Genomic DNA, 17,540 nt, shown 5'->3' on the forward strand with positions numbered 1-17,540 from the left:
ACCGCGTGGAACTCAGCAGGCTACAATTCTGGAGTTTGCACTTCGTGAAAGCAGATTTGGGGACGCTTCGTCAGCGGCGTGGGCCAGACAAAAGAGCAGCCGGGAATGGATGGACAGAGACAGAGTCTCAGAGCTGGTCAGGCCAGAAGAGAACCTGCTTTTATACCAGGCATCTGGATGGTTGCAAACCGGGGGGGGGGGGGGGGGTCCAATGTGAAGATATTTTGGGCTTGTGGACGCCTTGCAGGCCACCGTTTTTTTTTTTTTTTTACTTTCTTGCCAAGTAAGGGGAGACTGCCCGAAGATTTCCAAATGTCTGTCCCTGCAGATCTGCTTCAAACTATGGACATCCTTTTTCGGGGAGACTGGTCTATCCCTGTGAAGCATCACCTTCTACCCGCAGGGAAAGCCTCCCCTCTTTTGTCTGACAGAGCCTGAGACGATGTACGCATTTATTTATTTATATCCCGCCCTTCTCCCCGGTTGGGACTCAAAGCAGCTTAGATCATCATTCTCCACTTATCTCGCCTCACAACAGCCCTGTGAGGTAGGTCAGGATGAGCATTTATGACAGGGCCAAGGCTATTTATAAGCAGAGATCAGAGTTAAGAAATGCAAAGGAGAAAAAGGAAAAGTCTGTGAAAATTCTAATCCAGGAGCTCCCTGATTATCTTTTCCAAGCTACCGTGCTACTGTATCAACCATCACCACTTATGGACATATTTCGTCGGGTTACGATCTTTTTACTATATGGGAATTTGCTGTTTTCTGGGCCACTTGGTAACTATGTACTGAAACTGGAGACATTTGTTGAAAATGTCTTCGTTTAAGGACAGACTTTTCGCAAACCTTTACATTACATCAAAAGGATATTTTTTATATTTATTGATTCTGTATTATGGAATATTTATTTAATCCTTCCGTGGATATTTACCCAAGTACTGCACTTTTGCAGAGTTTCCCCTGTTCCTTGTTTCCAAGGTCACTTGTGGCAGGAATGGGGATTCACGCCAAGGTCTCCCAATGCCCTTTGAGTCCAGCATTCTATCCATGACACCACGCCGGCTCCCATGTCTTTTTAATTGTTTGCCACGTTGAGGACCCCAATTTGACAAAAAGGAACTACAAGTTTTTTAAAAAAACCAACTACTAAAAACTTATTCACTTAAAGTGCTATCATAGAATCACAGAATCGTAGAGTTGGAAGGGGCCACAGAGGCCATCTCGTCCAACCCCCTGCTCAACGCAGGATCAGCCCAAAGCATCCTAAAGCATCCAAGAAAAGTGTGTCTCCAACCTTTGCTTGAAGACTGCCAGTGAGGGGGAGCTCACCACCTCCTGAGGCAGCCTATTCCACTGCTGAACTACTCTGACTGTGAAAATCTTTTTCCTGATATCTAGCCTCTATCGTTGTACTTGAAGTTTAAACCCATTACTGCGTGTCCTCTCCTCTGCAGCCAACGGGAACAGCCTCCTGCCCTCCTCCAAGTGACAACCTTTCAAATACTTAAAGAGGGCTATCATGTCCCCTCTCAACCTCCTTTTCTCCAGGCTGAACATTCCCAAGTCCCTCAGCCTATCTTCATAGGGCTTGGTCCCTTGGCCCCAGATCATCTTTGTCACTATCGAGTCTTAAGTTTTGGCTTAAGTTTCAAGCTGTTTTTTTTTTCTGCTTAAATATCAGCTTTTAAACCGAAAAGGACATTCTGTTTCCTGCCATGCCGAAGGGCAGGAGTAAGACAGTGCAGTCCGACACCTGCTCTTGGTGCCTGGAGTGAGAACACTCCCTAGAAGCCCCTCTCCACCAGCCCCTTTCTCTTAAAGCCAGCATCATTTTAAACCCCCAGCGTTCTGCAAAAGTACCTTCTTCATCAGTCGAGCTTTCCGAATTAGTGAATTTGTTCAAGTAGCCGACACCCGAAGCTGGAGCAGATGAGTCACTGGAGCCTGAGTGGTTGGATTCGGCAGCCCGGTTCCCGAGTTCTTTGGTTGGCGTCTCCTTGGAAATCCAGAAGAACTTCAATCAATCCCTTCTGTTATTTCATTGATTGATTGATTTGGGTTTTTATACCACCCATTCTTTACAGCTCTGGGCGGTTGACATGGAACATTATGTAATTTTACACGGAACATTATAATAATCATACGGGTTTCAATACAATATCACAACAACCAAGTAACAATTTATTGTTGTTGTTAGGTGCGAAGTTGTGTCCGGCCCATCGCGACCCCCTGGACAACGATCCTCCAGGCCTTCCTGTCCTCTCCCATTCCCCGGAGTCCATTTAAGTTTGCACCGACTGCTTCAGTGAGTCCATCCAGCCACCAAATTCTCTGTCGTCCCCTTCTTCTTTTGCCCTCCATCGCTCCCAGCATTAGGCTCTTCTCCAGGGAGTCCTTCCTTCTCATGAGGTGGCCAAAGTATTTGAGTTTCATCTTCAGGATCTGGCCTTCTAAGGAGCAGTCAGGGCTGGTCTCCTCTAGGACTGACCGGTTTGTTCGCCTTGCAGTCCAAGGGACTCGCAAGAGTCTTCTCCAGCACCAGAGTTCAAAAGCCTCAATTCTTTGACGCTCGGCCTTCCTTATGGTCCAACTTTCACAGCCATACATTGCAACTGGGAAGACCATAGCCTTGACTAGATGCAGTTTTGTTGTGTTATAAATTGTTTATAAATTTATAAATTGTTTATAAATTTATAACAAAACATAAATAACTGTACCCGGATCCTTAAGCTGCAGGAAAAGGACACTAAACTCTTATTTGACAAAGAAGCTTACAAGTTGTGTCAAACCTTCAAAAAAAATCGCAAGGAAAATTACAAATAAATCACACAAAAAAATATCACCAACGTTTTGAATGTTTACTTCAGCATTTTTTGAGCACCTATTATCCAGGCAGCCTCAAATTTTTGGGCCAACCGGATCATAAGCTGGAGCAGACTGGGAATTTTGGAACCTCAACTGTTCCTTAGACTTTTTATTTCACTGTGGACACTTGCAGTTTTGAGAGCGGGTGGGCAGGGGAGGGGGGCCTCTCCACACAGCTCAACAAATAGCTGATCCTCAGAGAGAAACCAACTCCGCGGATCAAGTGTCTAGTGGCTTTGGAGAATCACAGAATCATAGAGTTGGAAGGGGCCATAGAGGCCATCTAGTCCAACCCCCTGCTCAACGCAGGATCAGCCCTAAGCATTTAAATGGGCCCAAGTCCCTTTAAAAGCCTCAGCGCCAAGCAACTCTACACTCCCCAATCAAGGCAAACGGAAATCCCAGGACCAAAACTGTAAGTAAGCACCTACGTCTATTGTTGAAGCCTCACGCCATATGAGCCGTAGCAAAAAAAACAAGTGTGATCGTGCCAGCTCTGGGATTTGGGGAGTTCGGGATGTGCCGAATTTGGTTTGGGTTGATTTACCCTGAACCTGAAGTGAATCGAATTTTATTATTTATTTTTGCACAGCCCTGCTGGTTTTATCAATAACTTGTTTCAAGCCTCATTCAAACGGGTCGCCGTGTTGGTCTGACCCAGCATCATCATCATCAGAAGAGTTGGTTCTTATAGGCCGCTTTTCCCTACCCGAAGGAGGCTCAAAGCGGCTTCCAGTTGCCTTCCCCTTCCTCTCCCCACAACAGACACCCTGCGAGGGAGGAGAGGCTGAGAGAGCCCTGAGATTACTGAGGAAGAAGAGGAAGAGTTGGTTCTTATAGGCCGCTTTTCCCTACCCGAAGGAGGCTCAAAGCGGCTTCCAGTCGCCTTCCCATTCCTCTCCCCACAACAGACACCCTGTGGGGTGGGTGAGGCTGAGAGAGCCCTGATATCACTGCTCGGTCAGAACAGTTTTATCAGTGCCGTGGCGAGCCCAAGGTCACCCAGCTGGCTGCATGTGGGGGAGCGCAGAATCGAACCTGGTTCACCAGATTAGAAGTCCGTACTCCTAACCACTACACCAAGCTGGCTCTCACCAAATCAGAGTCCAGTAGCACCTTTAAGACCAACAAAGATTTATTCAAGGCGTGAGCTTTCGAGTGCAAGCCCTCCTCCTCAGACCCATCCGAGGAAGAGTGCTTGCACTCGAAAGCTCACGCCTTGAATAATTGTTGGTCTTAATGGTGCTCGATTTTATTCTTTCAAGCCTGGACTTTTGAGTATCAAAGCAAAGGGGGTGGGGGGGACCCTCAGATACCTGATCGAAGAGATAGACGGTGACGTCATCGAAGAACGTGACGGCTTTCCTTTCGGCCTTCAGGGAGTTCTCAGGAGGAACCTTCTGATTCAACGGTCTCGGGCTCTTCAGCAAGCTCTTGAGGTGCTTCCCATCATCCCGGTCGATAAGGATCACCGGGACTTGATGCACGACTTCCTCGTCACTGTCGGAACTGAATCCGTGCAGGTGGAAAGTTCTCATGTCGTCCTCGGAATCGTCGCTGTTCTCGTCCTCTTCGTCCGCGTCGTCCCCGTCCAGCGACCGATCGAGCATCCCGGAGACGTCGAGCTTACCCAGGTATTTCCCTTCCACATCCGGCTCTTTGAGCTTGTGGCCCTCTAAGTGGCCCAACAGGGACCTTTCAAACGTTTCCACGGGGACCAATAAACTAGGTGCGAGCTTCAGATCTGCCGTATTTGTCCCTGTGCAAGACACGCCTTTGGGGGAACGCTCACACCAGCTGACCGGATCTTCATCGCGATGTTCTGGACTCACTGCAGGCCCAAGCGTGGCCGTGTTGCCGTCCTCATCAGGGAGACATATTGCGACATCCCCCTCGTGGCGGCCTAGCTTCTCATCCGACTCCAGCTGCAAATTGGAGTTATTTGCAAACCGGCCGCCAGCCGCTTTGCCTCGGGTCAGCTGGTTCCCTATGAGGCTCCTCTTTTTCATTTCTAAATATTCGGTGTGAGCGTCATCCTCCAGTTCTCTGTGGGGTTCCTCGGAGGCGTTGGCGGCCTCTTCGGGTTTCTTGTCCAGCTCAGAATCGTTATCAGAAAAATAGGCCGAATCTCGGTAGGAGTTCTGAAGCCGGTCCGAGGCAGCTGGGGCAGCTTCTTCCAAGCAGGTGTCCCCCTCGGCATCCGAGGACACGATAATCACGGGCCGGCCGTTGGAAAGACCGCGGTCACCCGGAGCAGGCAGATCCGTGTCTTCGTTGGAGTCGGTGCCAAGGAGGTACGAAGTCCACTCCGGAGACTCCAAATTTTCCGTCTCGTAACCGCTGTCGGCAGGCTTATCGGGGGGCAAAATCTTCTGGGGACTCTGACTTACTAAAGACTCCAAGACTTCGTTGACGTCTACGGAATCCAAGGAGTCCGGGGTGTCTACGGATTGCCCCACGCTCTGCGTGGCGGTGGACAGGCTGTCTTCTAGCAGGCTGTCGGTGCTCGACCGGTCCGAAGGCAGGATGGAGGCGAGCATCACTTCTGCGTTATGCCTCTGAACGTGGGCGGCCGTTTCGTGGCTTTGGTCCAAACGGCAACCGTCCTCTGGCTCCGAGCCAGACCCCTTCTCCCCCACGTCGTGGGTCAACTCTCCCCAGATCCTGCTGCTGCTGCAGTCCAGTTCCTGGTTTTTCTTCTGCCTCTCGTGATCGCGGGCATTCGATGCAATGCTTCGGTCAGGGCTAGTCCCGCCCGGTTGGTTTTGGACATTCATGGACAGAGTCTCGACAGAGGCCTGATCCATTCTGAGATAGGAGGGGTCAATACTTTCGGCAGGATCGTCGTCTGCCCCTGTGTCGGATTGGTCTTCCCCAATGTTCAACAGCAGAGGCACCTGCTGTTTAGCCACCCCAGGTGAGCTGAAAGGCACCTGGATGTCCGCAAGGGATGGAAGCATCACAGCCGTGCTTTTCTCCGGGGCTATTTGTATCGAACGTTCGTCTTTACAGGCCGGACTATTTCCAGCCATTTTAAGCCCCCCCTCCAGCACGTTCCTGCTCGGTGTCTGCACCGCACTGGTGTTTTCTCCATTTGTCGTGTTATTCAACGCCCCCTTTAACAAGTTCTTCTCTTGGAGGAAAAGGAAGTTGTTGCACAGGTCTTCTGAAGTCAGCGGACCCGGGCCGGACTTCTGCAGGGCGCTTTCGTGCCAGTTGGCACCTTTATGTTCCGAAATGTGCGTGGAACTGCCCTGGTTGGCTGGGCCGACCGTAGCCGATTGCTCTAGACCCAAATGGGAAACTGCTCCGAGCTCAATATGGATGTCATTCAGATCAGTCGAGCCCAACTGATTCCTTTCGTCAGGCGACTGTCCTGCTCCGGAGACCTCAGGCGATGCATTTTGGAAAGGGCTATCCTGTCCGTTTGCCTGCACGGCTCCTTCCTCGGAACCGGCATTATAACTGAAAAAGTCCCCCTCTGTAGCCGACTCGGTGGCATCAAAGCCCCCCAGAACCACAAAGTGAGGGTTTTGGGCTTTGGGGGCTTCGAGGCGGTCCACTTCCGTCGTTGCCATGACGTTCTGATTGTCGAAACTCATACTGCTGTTCCCGCCCTTCTCTTCCAGTTGAATGTAGTAATCGCTGCCAACGGAGGGCTTGTGGGCGTTGAACACGGGAAGTTCCCCAGGCACGGGGAAAGACGCCTCCTGACTGCTTGGGCCCTGTGCTCCAGGCCCCTGCCCCGGGAGACTGTTCTTAAAAACCTCCACCGGGAAGAAGATGTTTGTGTACGCCACCCCTTCGTCCGGGCTCAGCTGGCTGCAGTCAAAGTGATCGTGCCGGGCGGCTTCCCAGATGTACTCGAAGCTGAGCCCCCGGCTGGTTTCGGTGACCGTGAGGACCTCTTCCATTTCGCGGCCGAGCCGGCTGCCCGTGAAGGGGTCCAGGATCGGAAAGGCCGAGCTCGCCGCTGAGTCCCTGCTGGAAACATTGGGCTTGAGGATGTCCCACTGCGCGGGGTCGACGGCCGAATCCCTTTGGCTTTGCAGCCGGAGGTACGTCAGCAGCTTGTGGACCTCGTCCGCGGTTGCTCTCTTGTCCGCAGGCAGCCAACAGAACTGCAGAACCTCATACCTGCGAGTAGAGGGGGAAAAAAACACACCCCGCTCAGTACCGCACAGACAACGATCACACTGCCCTCGTCCCAAGCTGTTTTGGATCGCCCGTCAAGGTTGCCTTTTCGGTTAAGTGTTTCCAAACCGGTCTACCCTTGACCGGCTGCATTCTGGCGAGCTTTTCACCACCACGAGGAGATGTGAACGCGCCGTTGTGGCACTTGTGGTTAATTTGCCCAGCGGCGCTAACTCACTGGGTGGTTTCTGGCCACAGCCCCTCCAGCTCCCAGGGACCAATAAACCCTGTCCGATCTTCCAGGGTTAGTTTAAAGGCTAGGCAGAGATGCAAGAGTTTAAGGCCGGCTTCCTCAACCAGGCGTTCCTTCACGGCCCTGGAAGGGTTTCCCAAATTGGGTGAGAGTTAATTTTCTATATATTTTTTAAGATTTGTTAAAACGTTTATCGGGTGACGTGACCTACAGGGTCATGCTGACTTGCCCCTCCTCCCAAATGGCCAATGATAGAAGGGGCGGGGCCCCAGGTGGGCGTGTCCGCAGCTCTGCTTCCCCGCCATATTCCGCACCGCCTCTTCTGGAGTTTCTCAAAGCCTGAAGGAAGTTTCAGGGCTTTCCCGACAGTCAAAAAGTTGCGAAAGGCCGGCATAAGGGGGGGAAAAATTCAATCAGCCTAGAAACCAGTCCCACCCAAAGCATCCTGAATGTCCCATTTTGTCGACTGTGCTGACCCACTCGGTGCAATCTGCCTCAAGACCCCACGGGAAAGGCGGGCGGCAGAGAAGGTTAGACAGATCAAGGCAAGGATTACCATCGGTCGGAACAGGACTGCTCGAGAGCCGGTTCTGGGAGCTTCGTCCGCTTCTCTTTGATGACTTGCAGCAAAACCTCCTCGTCGGATAAACGCGGGTAAGGCTTCGCAGCGCTGCTGAACAGCTCCCATAGCGTGACGCCCAGCGACCTGGGAACGAGAAACCCTGCATGAGAAGCCCGACTGGAATGGAGCTCGTTGCTAGAGGAATCCTAGCTGGAGAGCCAGTATGGTGTGGGGGTTAGGAGTCCATCAAGTCCTCTGCACTGAGGTTAGTTGGGTCTATTCTGAGATTCTACTACACAAAGGGAGGACATCTTATAGACCCAGCCTTGAAACTATTTACTAGCAAGGTCGATCCTCACCTCTTGTATGCTGCTGAAATCTGGGGTTGGAAGGAAGATATTATTACCAGCTTAGAAACTATTCAAAATCTTTTTCTCAGGCGCATCTTAGTCCTTCCAAAGGGGACATCAGCAGCTCTTATCAGAGCAGAAACTGGCCTGCCCTCAATTAGCGCTCGCATACATTTGGCCATTGTAAAAGTATGGAAGAAATGGAAGCATGGAACATCAAGTTCAAATTCACATAGTGAACAATCTTTTAAGCTTCTGTTGGCCAAAGATCCTTCTCGCTCCAGATTTTTAAATAACATTTTGTCACGGTATTCCATCCCAGATGACCTGTTAAACTCTTCAGGAGATAATAACCAACTCAGAGACTGGGTATTTATCTCAGATGCCTTGATTGATAGATCATTAATCCTGCAATCTAAAAGTTCACCCTGGTACAAATTATTCAAAACAAACCATTTGAGATCTTTCTATCTAGTCTATCTTTCAACTCATAGTCTCAGAGTAGCTTTTACCTCCATGCGATTTCAAACAATGCCAACAGCTGCACTGAGTGGACGATACCATAAAACACCAAAAGATCAATGCTTCTGTATTTGTGGAGCTTTAGTCCTGGAGGATCTCCCACATTACATTCTCACTTGCCCATTGTATACAGATCCTAGGGCCAAATTTCTAGCTGGCCTACTAGATGGGCTAAATGATAAATCCGACCAGGAAAAACTTGTGTTTTTGTTAGCTGATACTAATTCATTTGTTTCTAACAAAATGTCATTATTTGCCCTTGCAGCAAAGAAAATAAGGGCCAGAGTGGTGCTGCAGAGGACAAGTACCTAGAGGAGCTTTAGGATAGGTGGACATATGTAGTCTGGTTAGGAGTCGGGTTTGATTCCCCACTTCGCCACATGCAGCCAGCTGGGTGATCTTGGGCCAGTCGGCAATGCTGGGAGTGGGGGTATATAAATGTAATTGATAAGTAATGCCTAAATGATAAAGCTGTTCTCACAAAGCAGTCCTGTCTGAGCTCTCTCAGCCCCATGGAAGGTGATTTGAGACCCCTTTGGGCCATGAAAAGCAGGGTATGAAAACCAACTCTTCTTCTTCGTCCTTCGGTGCCGTTGTTTGTTTTTTTTTAAACTGCTCCCCAGGAAGCCAATGTGGTAGGTACAGTGGTTAAGAGTGTCTGATTGCTAACGAGGAAAGCCGGGTTCAAATCTCCCCCAGTTCCATGGAGGCTTGTGGCTAGTTAAGTTCCCACTCCCAGGGAAAAATGTAAAAAAGGAAAAATCTATTGACCCGTTGCTGAACGGGAGGAGGGAGGAGGATGTGAATCATTCGCCATCTGTGGTTTTTTTAAGGGGTTTTATGGGCTTTAATGTATTTTATTTTATTGATCGTAAACCACCAGGAGGCACTGAAAGCGGCAATCTATCTATAGTTATAAATAAATAATGAAACATTTATCAGATGATATGACCATATATGGTCAATGTTGACCCACCCACACCTCCCAAAATGGCCAATGATGGGCCTGGAGGAGGTGGGAGAGGGAGGGCCCTGGGGTGGGCGTGTCCACAGCTCTGCTTCCCAACCGTATTCTGCACAATCACACCACTTCTGGGGTTTCTGGAAGCCTAAAGTATGTTTTAGGAGTTTCTCAGTGGTAAATAGTTGAGAAAGGCCAGGTGGGAGTGTCAAACTAGGATCTGTGAGATCCCGGTTCGAATCCCCACTCTGCCCTAGAAACCTGCTGGGTGACTTCGGGCCAGTCCCAAACTCTCCACCTAACCTACCTCCCGGGGCTGTTGTGAGAATAAAACAGAGGAGAGGAGAATGAAGTAAGCCAGGGGTAGTCAACCTGTGGTCCTCCAGATGTCCATGGATTACAATTCCCATGAGCCCCTGCCAGCATTTGCTGGCAGGGGCTCATGGGAATTGTAGTCCATGGACATCTGGAGGGCCACAGGTTCACTACCCCTGAAGTAAGCCACTCTGGGCCCCCCAGGGAGAATGCTGGGGTGTCAGTGATGGAAATAAACCCAGCTGCATGGTCAGTGACGTTTGCTTTTTTTCAATAAAAGACTTATCGTGGATCATCTTCCTACCAGACGTTGCTGAACTTGGTTTGTTCAGCGGTCAGCAGCCTGTCTTGAAAGCTAGTCACCAGCTCGGGAGCGGTCCACCGAAGGGGCACAAGCTTCTTTTCATCCGTCTCGATATAATCCTCCTGACACACCACGCCAAAAAGAGAGGGAGCCAAACACACAACGTCACCTTTGCGTTTCCGCTCCTAACCGCACCCGCTTGCCCCTGTGGCCATGAGCCGCTAACTCTGCCACAGCCATGCGGTTCTCCATGTGGTCCCTCGGAAGGGAGAGTCCCGGGGAACCATATTGGGCAGGACATAAATGAAATACATTTTAAATGTATTCTTGGAATTCTGCTGCCGACACTGGGAGAGCGATCTTCAGAACAGGCAGGAAGATCAAATGATAAACATTTAAAGTAAAAACTGGGGTTGGTTGGGAGGGTTCTCAGAACACCCTCCGCCCTCCCCAAAAAACTTGAGGCTGCAATACACACTAGGAAATCTAATCAAGCACTGCCAGCATGAAGCAAGATCACCCGACATTGCCTAGATCAGCGGTTCTCAACCGCCGTAATTCCGCACTGCCGACTATGGCGGTAGCATGCGCATGCGCAAGGGTGCGTATGCTGGCGCATAACAATCTGGAGACGGTGTGGAGGCGGCCAGTGCCATGGCTTCGCTGCCACTACCAACCTGGTGGCCCTGCGGAAGGGGCCAGCTGACCCCACTTGGGGTCAAGAACCCAAGGTTGAGAACCCCTGGCCTAGATTCTGGCAAATTAACATCTACACAGCCAAAACTGGGGGTCTGAGTCTAACAGTCTTTCCGCGCACAAACTTACCTTGTACCTACTGAATCCTATTCCGTAATCGCCAACTTTGACATTTAAGTCAGAGGTAAGAAAGCAATTCCGCAAGGCCAAGTCACTAGAGGGGAAAAATTCGAAAACATCGCCGTGAGAACAACGGAAAGCTCAGCAACAAACTCAGGAGTTTGAGCAAAGGGGGAAAAAATCAATACCGAAGCTAACATAGCATGTTTTTCGGGATCTGTGGTGCTCAAGCACTGCAGCGACTCAGAGGAACTGGTCTATGTATATATTCTCATACTGGCAGGGGGTTCTGGGAATTGTAGTCCATGGACATCTGGAGGGCCACAGTTTGACTACCCCTGACCTAGAGCTCCTCTGAGAACAAGGGCAACGCAAATTAAATATGGCCTTCTGTTCTACATGCTCAGGACATTCTTAGAACTGCTTAAACTAGCAGCCAAACAGCTCCCTTGAGCAAATAAAAGAACAGAAGGTATAATCTGAAACTCATCTTGCGTTCGGCCAGCGGGGGAGCAGAAGAGCACCCAAAATGAAGAATTAAGGGCCAATCCGCATTTGAGGCAGCCAAGTCCCCCCCAGAAGAGAGATATTCATTTGCAATCCAAGCACTGAAGTCAACGCCCTATTTATGTCCCCCCTTTTTCAAACATTGGAAATATCCCCCAGGAGTCAGAAAATGCATACATTTTAGGTGTTACTTCACTCATTGTCTGCCTTTTTCATAAAAACTCCAGGCAGAACAAGTTTCTAGCTCATCTGCCCCAGATATTGAGCTGGCCTGTATTATCTCATCTCAGTGGCAGTGCATTTGGGAATAGACACAAACTTATCACAGTTTCACGATGGCTTTACTAAAAGCTTACAGATATTTCAAATATGACTATAGTGATTTCATGGTTTTTCCGCTATGCTTGCCGTGCTTAACTCCACCCAAATGCCTATTTCGGGGCCAGCCAACCAGCATTGTAAACTGAAATTTAAATAAAATGAGATGCTGGAGCTGGGAGAGTTGAAGAGCGAGTGAGCACAGCCAGCAAACCCAAACACTCAGCAGCTCGCCCAGCATTTTAACATTGGAAGCAACTTGGTTTCAATAAATCATTAACACGCAGCGTGCTAGCCTGGGTCAGCCGCCAAAGGAGCAAGGAGTGCAGTGAAGAACCAAGCGTGAATTCCAGCAGATAAACCGTAATTCAGTTACCTTCCCCCATTGGGAGTTCAAATTTTATCGGAAGTCAGAGCATTACTGGAATGAGTGGCATCAAGAGGGATTTCTACACCACAGAGCTGCGCACTGTAGGGTGGGCGGGAGGGAATTTTTATCATTGTTTTATGGTTTACGCTGTGACTTCTTGTAGGCCACCACGGGCGGGCTGGCATTTCAGTCCAATAAATAAATAATGCATTTGTAATCAAATGAGCAGAAGGTTGCGCTGGTAAAGGGTCAGGAGCTGGGTCTTATGCCACTGTACTGCGACCCAGAATATACTTCGGACCAGGTAGTTTCCACACCACAAGTGCATGCTTTATGCTCAGCTGTTTTCCGAGGTCTGCCATCCAAGCCCTGCTGACTGGCTCCTTGGACATCCCATCCCGCTGATCGTACTCCATTGCCACTAGGGAAATCTACCTTGCGTCTCAGTGGGAAAGGTGAACTATGCATAATCAACATCTGTTCCGCATAATTTATTTCTGGTAAGGCCTTGGAGGAGGAGCGTGTCTCATGGCTTAAATGCCATTCAGTGCTTAACACCCACTCAGGAAGGCTGTCCCGCCCCTGAGTGCCTTCTCCTCCAACCGGCTTGCCTGTCTGTCCAGCAGCCAGCCAATCACCTTCCGTCCCCCACCCCCCTCCCTCCTTCCATTTCCTTCCGAGGCTCGGAGGCTGCAGTTCCCTGCTTCTGGAGAGCTGCCCCTGCCGGTGAGTTCCCTGCCCAGGGGCCTCCAGCCTGCAGCCTTTCCAAGTCCTGGGGGGAGGGAGAGGCCACCTGCAGAGTTCTTACACACACGCACACACACACACACACACAACAATCTAGTGCCTGTCGTATTCCTGAATGCGACAGGCTTGGGCCCTGGTTTAAAAACAAAACACAGTAAGCCACGCTACCATCTCCAGGGATGCTCTGGTTTTGCACTCAGAACAGGAGGAAACTGAATTGCAGCAAGGAAGATTCTCTATAGTTTGTGGGCTCCAGCCGTCATGGTGGAGGGAGAGAAAGAGGCGGCGCTTCAGCATGTCTTGGAGCTTATGGTACCCAGAACTTAGCTTTCGGAGCTCTCACGGAGAGTCCTTTGAAAGACAATGGGAAGTTCAACGTTCAACACACAGACGGGGAAGTCATACCCGTGTACAAAATTCTGCTTGTGCATGGCGGCAAGACCGGCAGCAATTTCGCAAGCCATCCTCTGCAGCAGCATGATCTGGGAGTCGCCTTTAATGCTCTCTTGCTCGATGCAGAGGTACGTTTTAAGGTCACCCTGCGAAAACAAGTCAGAAACACCCGTCAATGGCTTCTCCCTCCCGTCGCACCCAACAGGTATTTAATGAAGCAGCAACTCGGCACAGTTCAGTTCTCGTCTGTCAGCAAGGTTCTCGGGAGCGGTTATAAATAAAGATCACCGCTTTGAGAGCCCTGTCATCGGATTTCAAGTCTCGGCACGGCTTCCCAGACAAGGCACCTGAGGTGCGCGCCGTGGCCCTTTTAAGGCCATTCATTGCTTAACGCGGCCACGTCCGTTCAAACCCAGATCTGAATTAGGCCCACGGTTCTCTTTTGGGGCAAGAAAGGACCGGGAGCGGAGCACGGGGGGTGCTAGACGGGCGTTCGGGAGAACCCCAGGTTCGGGAGAACCGTACCAAGGCAACACGGTGAAGGGAAAATTGTAGGAGTGATCGCACATAACGTTTTATTTTTTCTTCTCAGTCAGAAAAGGGACTACTGGTTTGAATAAAAACAAGAGTTTTGAAACCAGGCCCTCCATGTTCAGCTTTGGCATGATCTGCTGCATAATGCCGATCCTGTTACAAGCAGCTAGACAGACCCAGGTTTCTGTAATACAACCCAGCAATATTTGTTGTTGTTGTTAGGTGCGAAGTCGTGTCCGACCCATCGCGACCCCATGGACAATGATCCTCCAGGCCTTCCTGCCCTTTACCATTCCCCGGAGTCCATTTAAGTTCACACCTACTGCTTCAGGGACTCCATCCATCCACCTCATTCTCTATCGTCCCCTTCTTCTTTTGCCCTCAGTCGCTCCCAGCATTAGGCTCTTCTCCAGGGAGTCCTTCCTTCTCATGAGATGGCCAAAGTATTTGAGTTTCACCTTCAGGATCTGGCCTTCTAAGGAGCAGTCCGGGCTGATCTCCTCTAGGACTGACCGGTTTGTTCGCCTTGCAGTCCAAGGGACTCGCAAGAGTCTTCTCCAGCACCAGAGTTCAAAAGCCTCAATTCTTTGACGCTCGGCCTTCCTTATGGTCCGACTCTCACAGCCATACATTGCAACTGGGAAGACCATAGCCTTGACTAGATGCACTTTTGTTGGCAGGGTGATGTCTCTGCTTTTTAGGATGCTGTCTAGATTTGCCATAGCTTTCCTCCCCAGGAGCAAGCGTCTTTTAATTTCTTTGCTGCAGTCCCCATCTGCAGTGATCTTGGAGCCCAGGAAAATAAAATCCGCCACTACCTCCATTTCTTCCCCATCTATTTGCCAGGATTTGCCATCCGTTTGATGGCAACGTTAGGATCCAACAAACTCATTATCTACTTCCAAAGGCATCTGTGTCTCGTGTGTGTCTTTAACAACATTCTGTGTATCCCTCTTATTAAGGGGAGAGTCCCCTGTGCAAATAACCTTATACTTTACATTTTGAACACGAAGGGAGAGGCGGGGCTCTAAGCAAGGCCCAGCTATTCCCCCCAAATTCTCAAATCGGGACCACTCCACCTGTTCTTAAAGGTAAAGGTATCCCCTAGGCAAGCACCGGGTCATGTCTGACCCTTGGAGTGACGCCCTCCAGCGTTTTCATGGCAGACTCAATACAGGGTGGTTTGCCAGTGCCTTCCCCAGTCATTACCGATACAAATAGATAAAGGAAGAAAGGTTCAAAGCATATACAGAGAAAAAAAGAACCTTTCCAAGGCAATCGGTACAATACATTTTATGTATCAATAATTTTTTAAGGACCAACCAAAACGGTTTCTAGATATACTCCGTTTTCACAATTTTTCTTCAGTGGTTGATTCCTTATACTCTTATCAAGCAATTTTTATATATATAAATAGGCCACTGGCTCTGTAAAGTATTGTAGGGAATGTCAGTCAAAAAACATTCCCCGGTGGCCTATTTATATATAAAAATTGTTTGATAGTTGGAATAAATATGTGTGTATTGGGCTTTTTTTTTCTTTTTTTTTTGTAAACAGTAGTAGAAGAGCTGTTTTTTGTACCCTGCTTTTTACTATGCAAAGGAGTCTCAAAGAGGCTCACAATTGCCTACCTTTCTTCTCCCCACAACAGAGACCTTGTGAGGTTGGTGGGGGCTAAGTAAGAGAACTGGGACTAATCCAAAGTCACCCAAGTATATCTAGAAACCGTTCTGGTTGGTCCTTAAAAAATTATTGATACATAACATTTATTGTACCGATTGCCCTGGAAAGGTTCTTTTTTTCTCTGTATATGAAGCGACACAAAAGCATGCTTAAAGGCTCTTGACCTGCAGTGGCCCACAGAGGCATCTATGAACCGGCCAGAGCGAGCGCAAGCCAGCGAACAGAGCTGCCTCACGGCCTCTAGGGGGAAGCAAACCACAAGGCAAACGGCTCAGCCCGAAACCAAACTCTCTTCTCGTTTGCTGCACCGAACGATCCGGTTTCGATGAACTGAAAGGCTCAGGGACGGCTAAAAGATGCAAGGAGGTTCTGGGGGGTGTTTTAAGAAGGCTGCCTTTTACCCGAGCCCTGAGCGGGACGAAACAGCTCACTTGAAAAGTAATTCGGGCAAGCCACGCTTCAGAACAAAAAGGGTGGTTTGAGGAAGCAATAAGCTCAACTGGGAAATGACACAGATTCAAATGGGGGGCCGTGTGGGTCTGGAGTAGCACAATAAAATCAGAGTCCAGTTGCACCTTGAAGACCAATAAAGATTGATTCACTCAAAAGCTCTTGCCCTGAATAAATCTTTGTTGGTCTTAAAGGTGCTGGGGAAGAGAACGCCTGCATCACCCAACACACACCGGAAGCTGTCATTTGAAAGACAGCGCTGGAATCTCACACGGCAGGTCTTCCGTCTGCGGGGCACATTCGGTGGGTCTTGTAAGCACCATCCCCCAATGTGGCAGCCCCCCTTCCCCCCCCCCCGCCCCCTGACAGCAGCAGAAGTGGCTCTTTGGGCTGATGCTCATTGCAAACATGGCTTTCTGCGTCCTGCAGAGTGAATACCTCGGTTTTAGAGGTTAGCAGTTCCGATTCGGCCACTGGCTATTGACCGTTTTGTATCTTCAAAGGTCAACCCGATCTCTGCCACTCAGGGCCCATGTGCTCACGCCACCGGGGACAAGCACGCTGGCCTGAAAACACGCCTAGGCCCTCCACGCCTTTTGTCCCTGCAAGATTCACCATCTCTGCAGCATCACAAAGAACTCCTTGCTATTTTAACGGGCTGTGCCAGCACTTGGTTTTCTGACGCACACCGAAAATAGCTCAAGAGTGCGAAACAGGAGAGTTGGGCTTTTTTGTGGCTCCTGCTAACATGAACAAGAGGGCACCGCACTTCCTTTTGGAATAGAGAGTTTTTCAAAAGAAGGTGGGTGGGGAAAGAAGCCACCCCAACACGTTTAAGCCTTCCTTCAGGAGAGGGACCAAGTCAAAGTTATTCACAGCTCTGTAAGACTGAAGGGACCTGCTTGAACCAGTCTTTGCAGTTGGGGAGAAATGGGTAAATATTAATTTGGGTCTGAACTATAAGGAGGAAGATGGGATGGAAGAGACAAAGGGGAGAGCTAGTGAGTAATGTCATCGAGGAAACAGAAATCCCACACAAGGCTGAGAGGCGAAATGAAGAAGAAGAAGAGTTGGTTCTTATATGCCGCTTTTCCCTACCCAAAGGAGTCTCAAAGTGGCTTCCAGTCGCCTTCCCTTCCCTCTCCCCACAACAGAGGCCCTGTGAGGGAGGTGAGGCTGAGAAAGCCCTGAGAATAAGTAGAAGAAGAAGAGTTGGTTCTTATATGCTGCTCTTCTTTACCCAAAGGAGTTTCTAGGTGGCTTACAGTTGCCTTCCCTTCCTCTCCCCACAACAGACACCCTGTGAGGGAGGTGAGGCTGAGAGAGCCCTGAGATTACTGAAGAAGAAGAAGAAGAAGAGTTGGTTCTTATATGCCGCTTTTCTCTACCCGAAGGAGTCTCAAAGTGGCTTCCAGTCGCCTTCCCTTTCCTCTCCCCACAACAGACACTCTAT

At 49.6% G+C, this 17,540-nt stretch overlaps 1 protein-coding gene across 3 annotated transcripts in view; it reads right to left on the bottom strand.

The window, feature by feature from the left end:
- Positions 1-17,540, bottom strand: part of LMTK2 (lemur tyrosine kinase 2) — a 53,513-nt gene that overhangs the window by 4,908 nt on the left and 31,065 nt on the right. For all 3 annotated transcript variants that reach the window (XM_077316128.1, XM_077316126.1, XM_077316127.1), the window contains exons 7-12: positions 13,433-13,566; positions 11,095-11,179; positions 10,270-10,391; positions 7,812-7,961; positions 4,185-7,005; positions 1,864-1,999 (exon numbers count right to left, since the gene is read on the bottom strand). In XM_077316128.1, coding sequence (XP_077172243.1) covers positions 1,864-1,999; positions 4,185-7,005; positions 7,812-7,961; positions 10,270-10,391; positions 11,095-11,179; positions 13,433-13,566 — 3,448 coding nt within the window. The remainder of the gene's footprint in view (positions 1-1,863; positions 2,000-4,184; positions 7,006-7,811; positions 7,962-10,269; positions 10,392-11,094; positions 11,180-13,432; positions 13,567-17,540) is intronic.

The sequence above is a fragment of the Paroedura picta genome, chromosome 17 (assembly GCF_049243985.1).
Source record: "Paroedura picta isolate Pp20150507F chromosome 17, Ppicta_v3.0, whole genome shotgun sequence".
NCBI lineage: Eukaryota > Metazoa > Chordata > Lepidosauria > Squamata > Gekkonidae > Paroedura > Paroedura picta.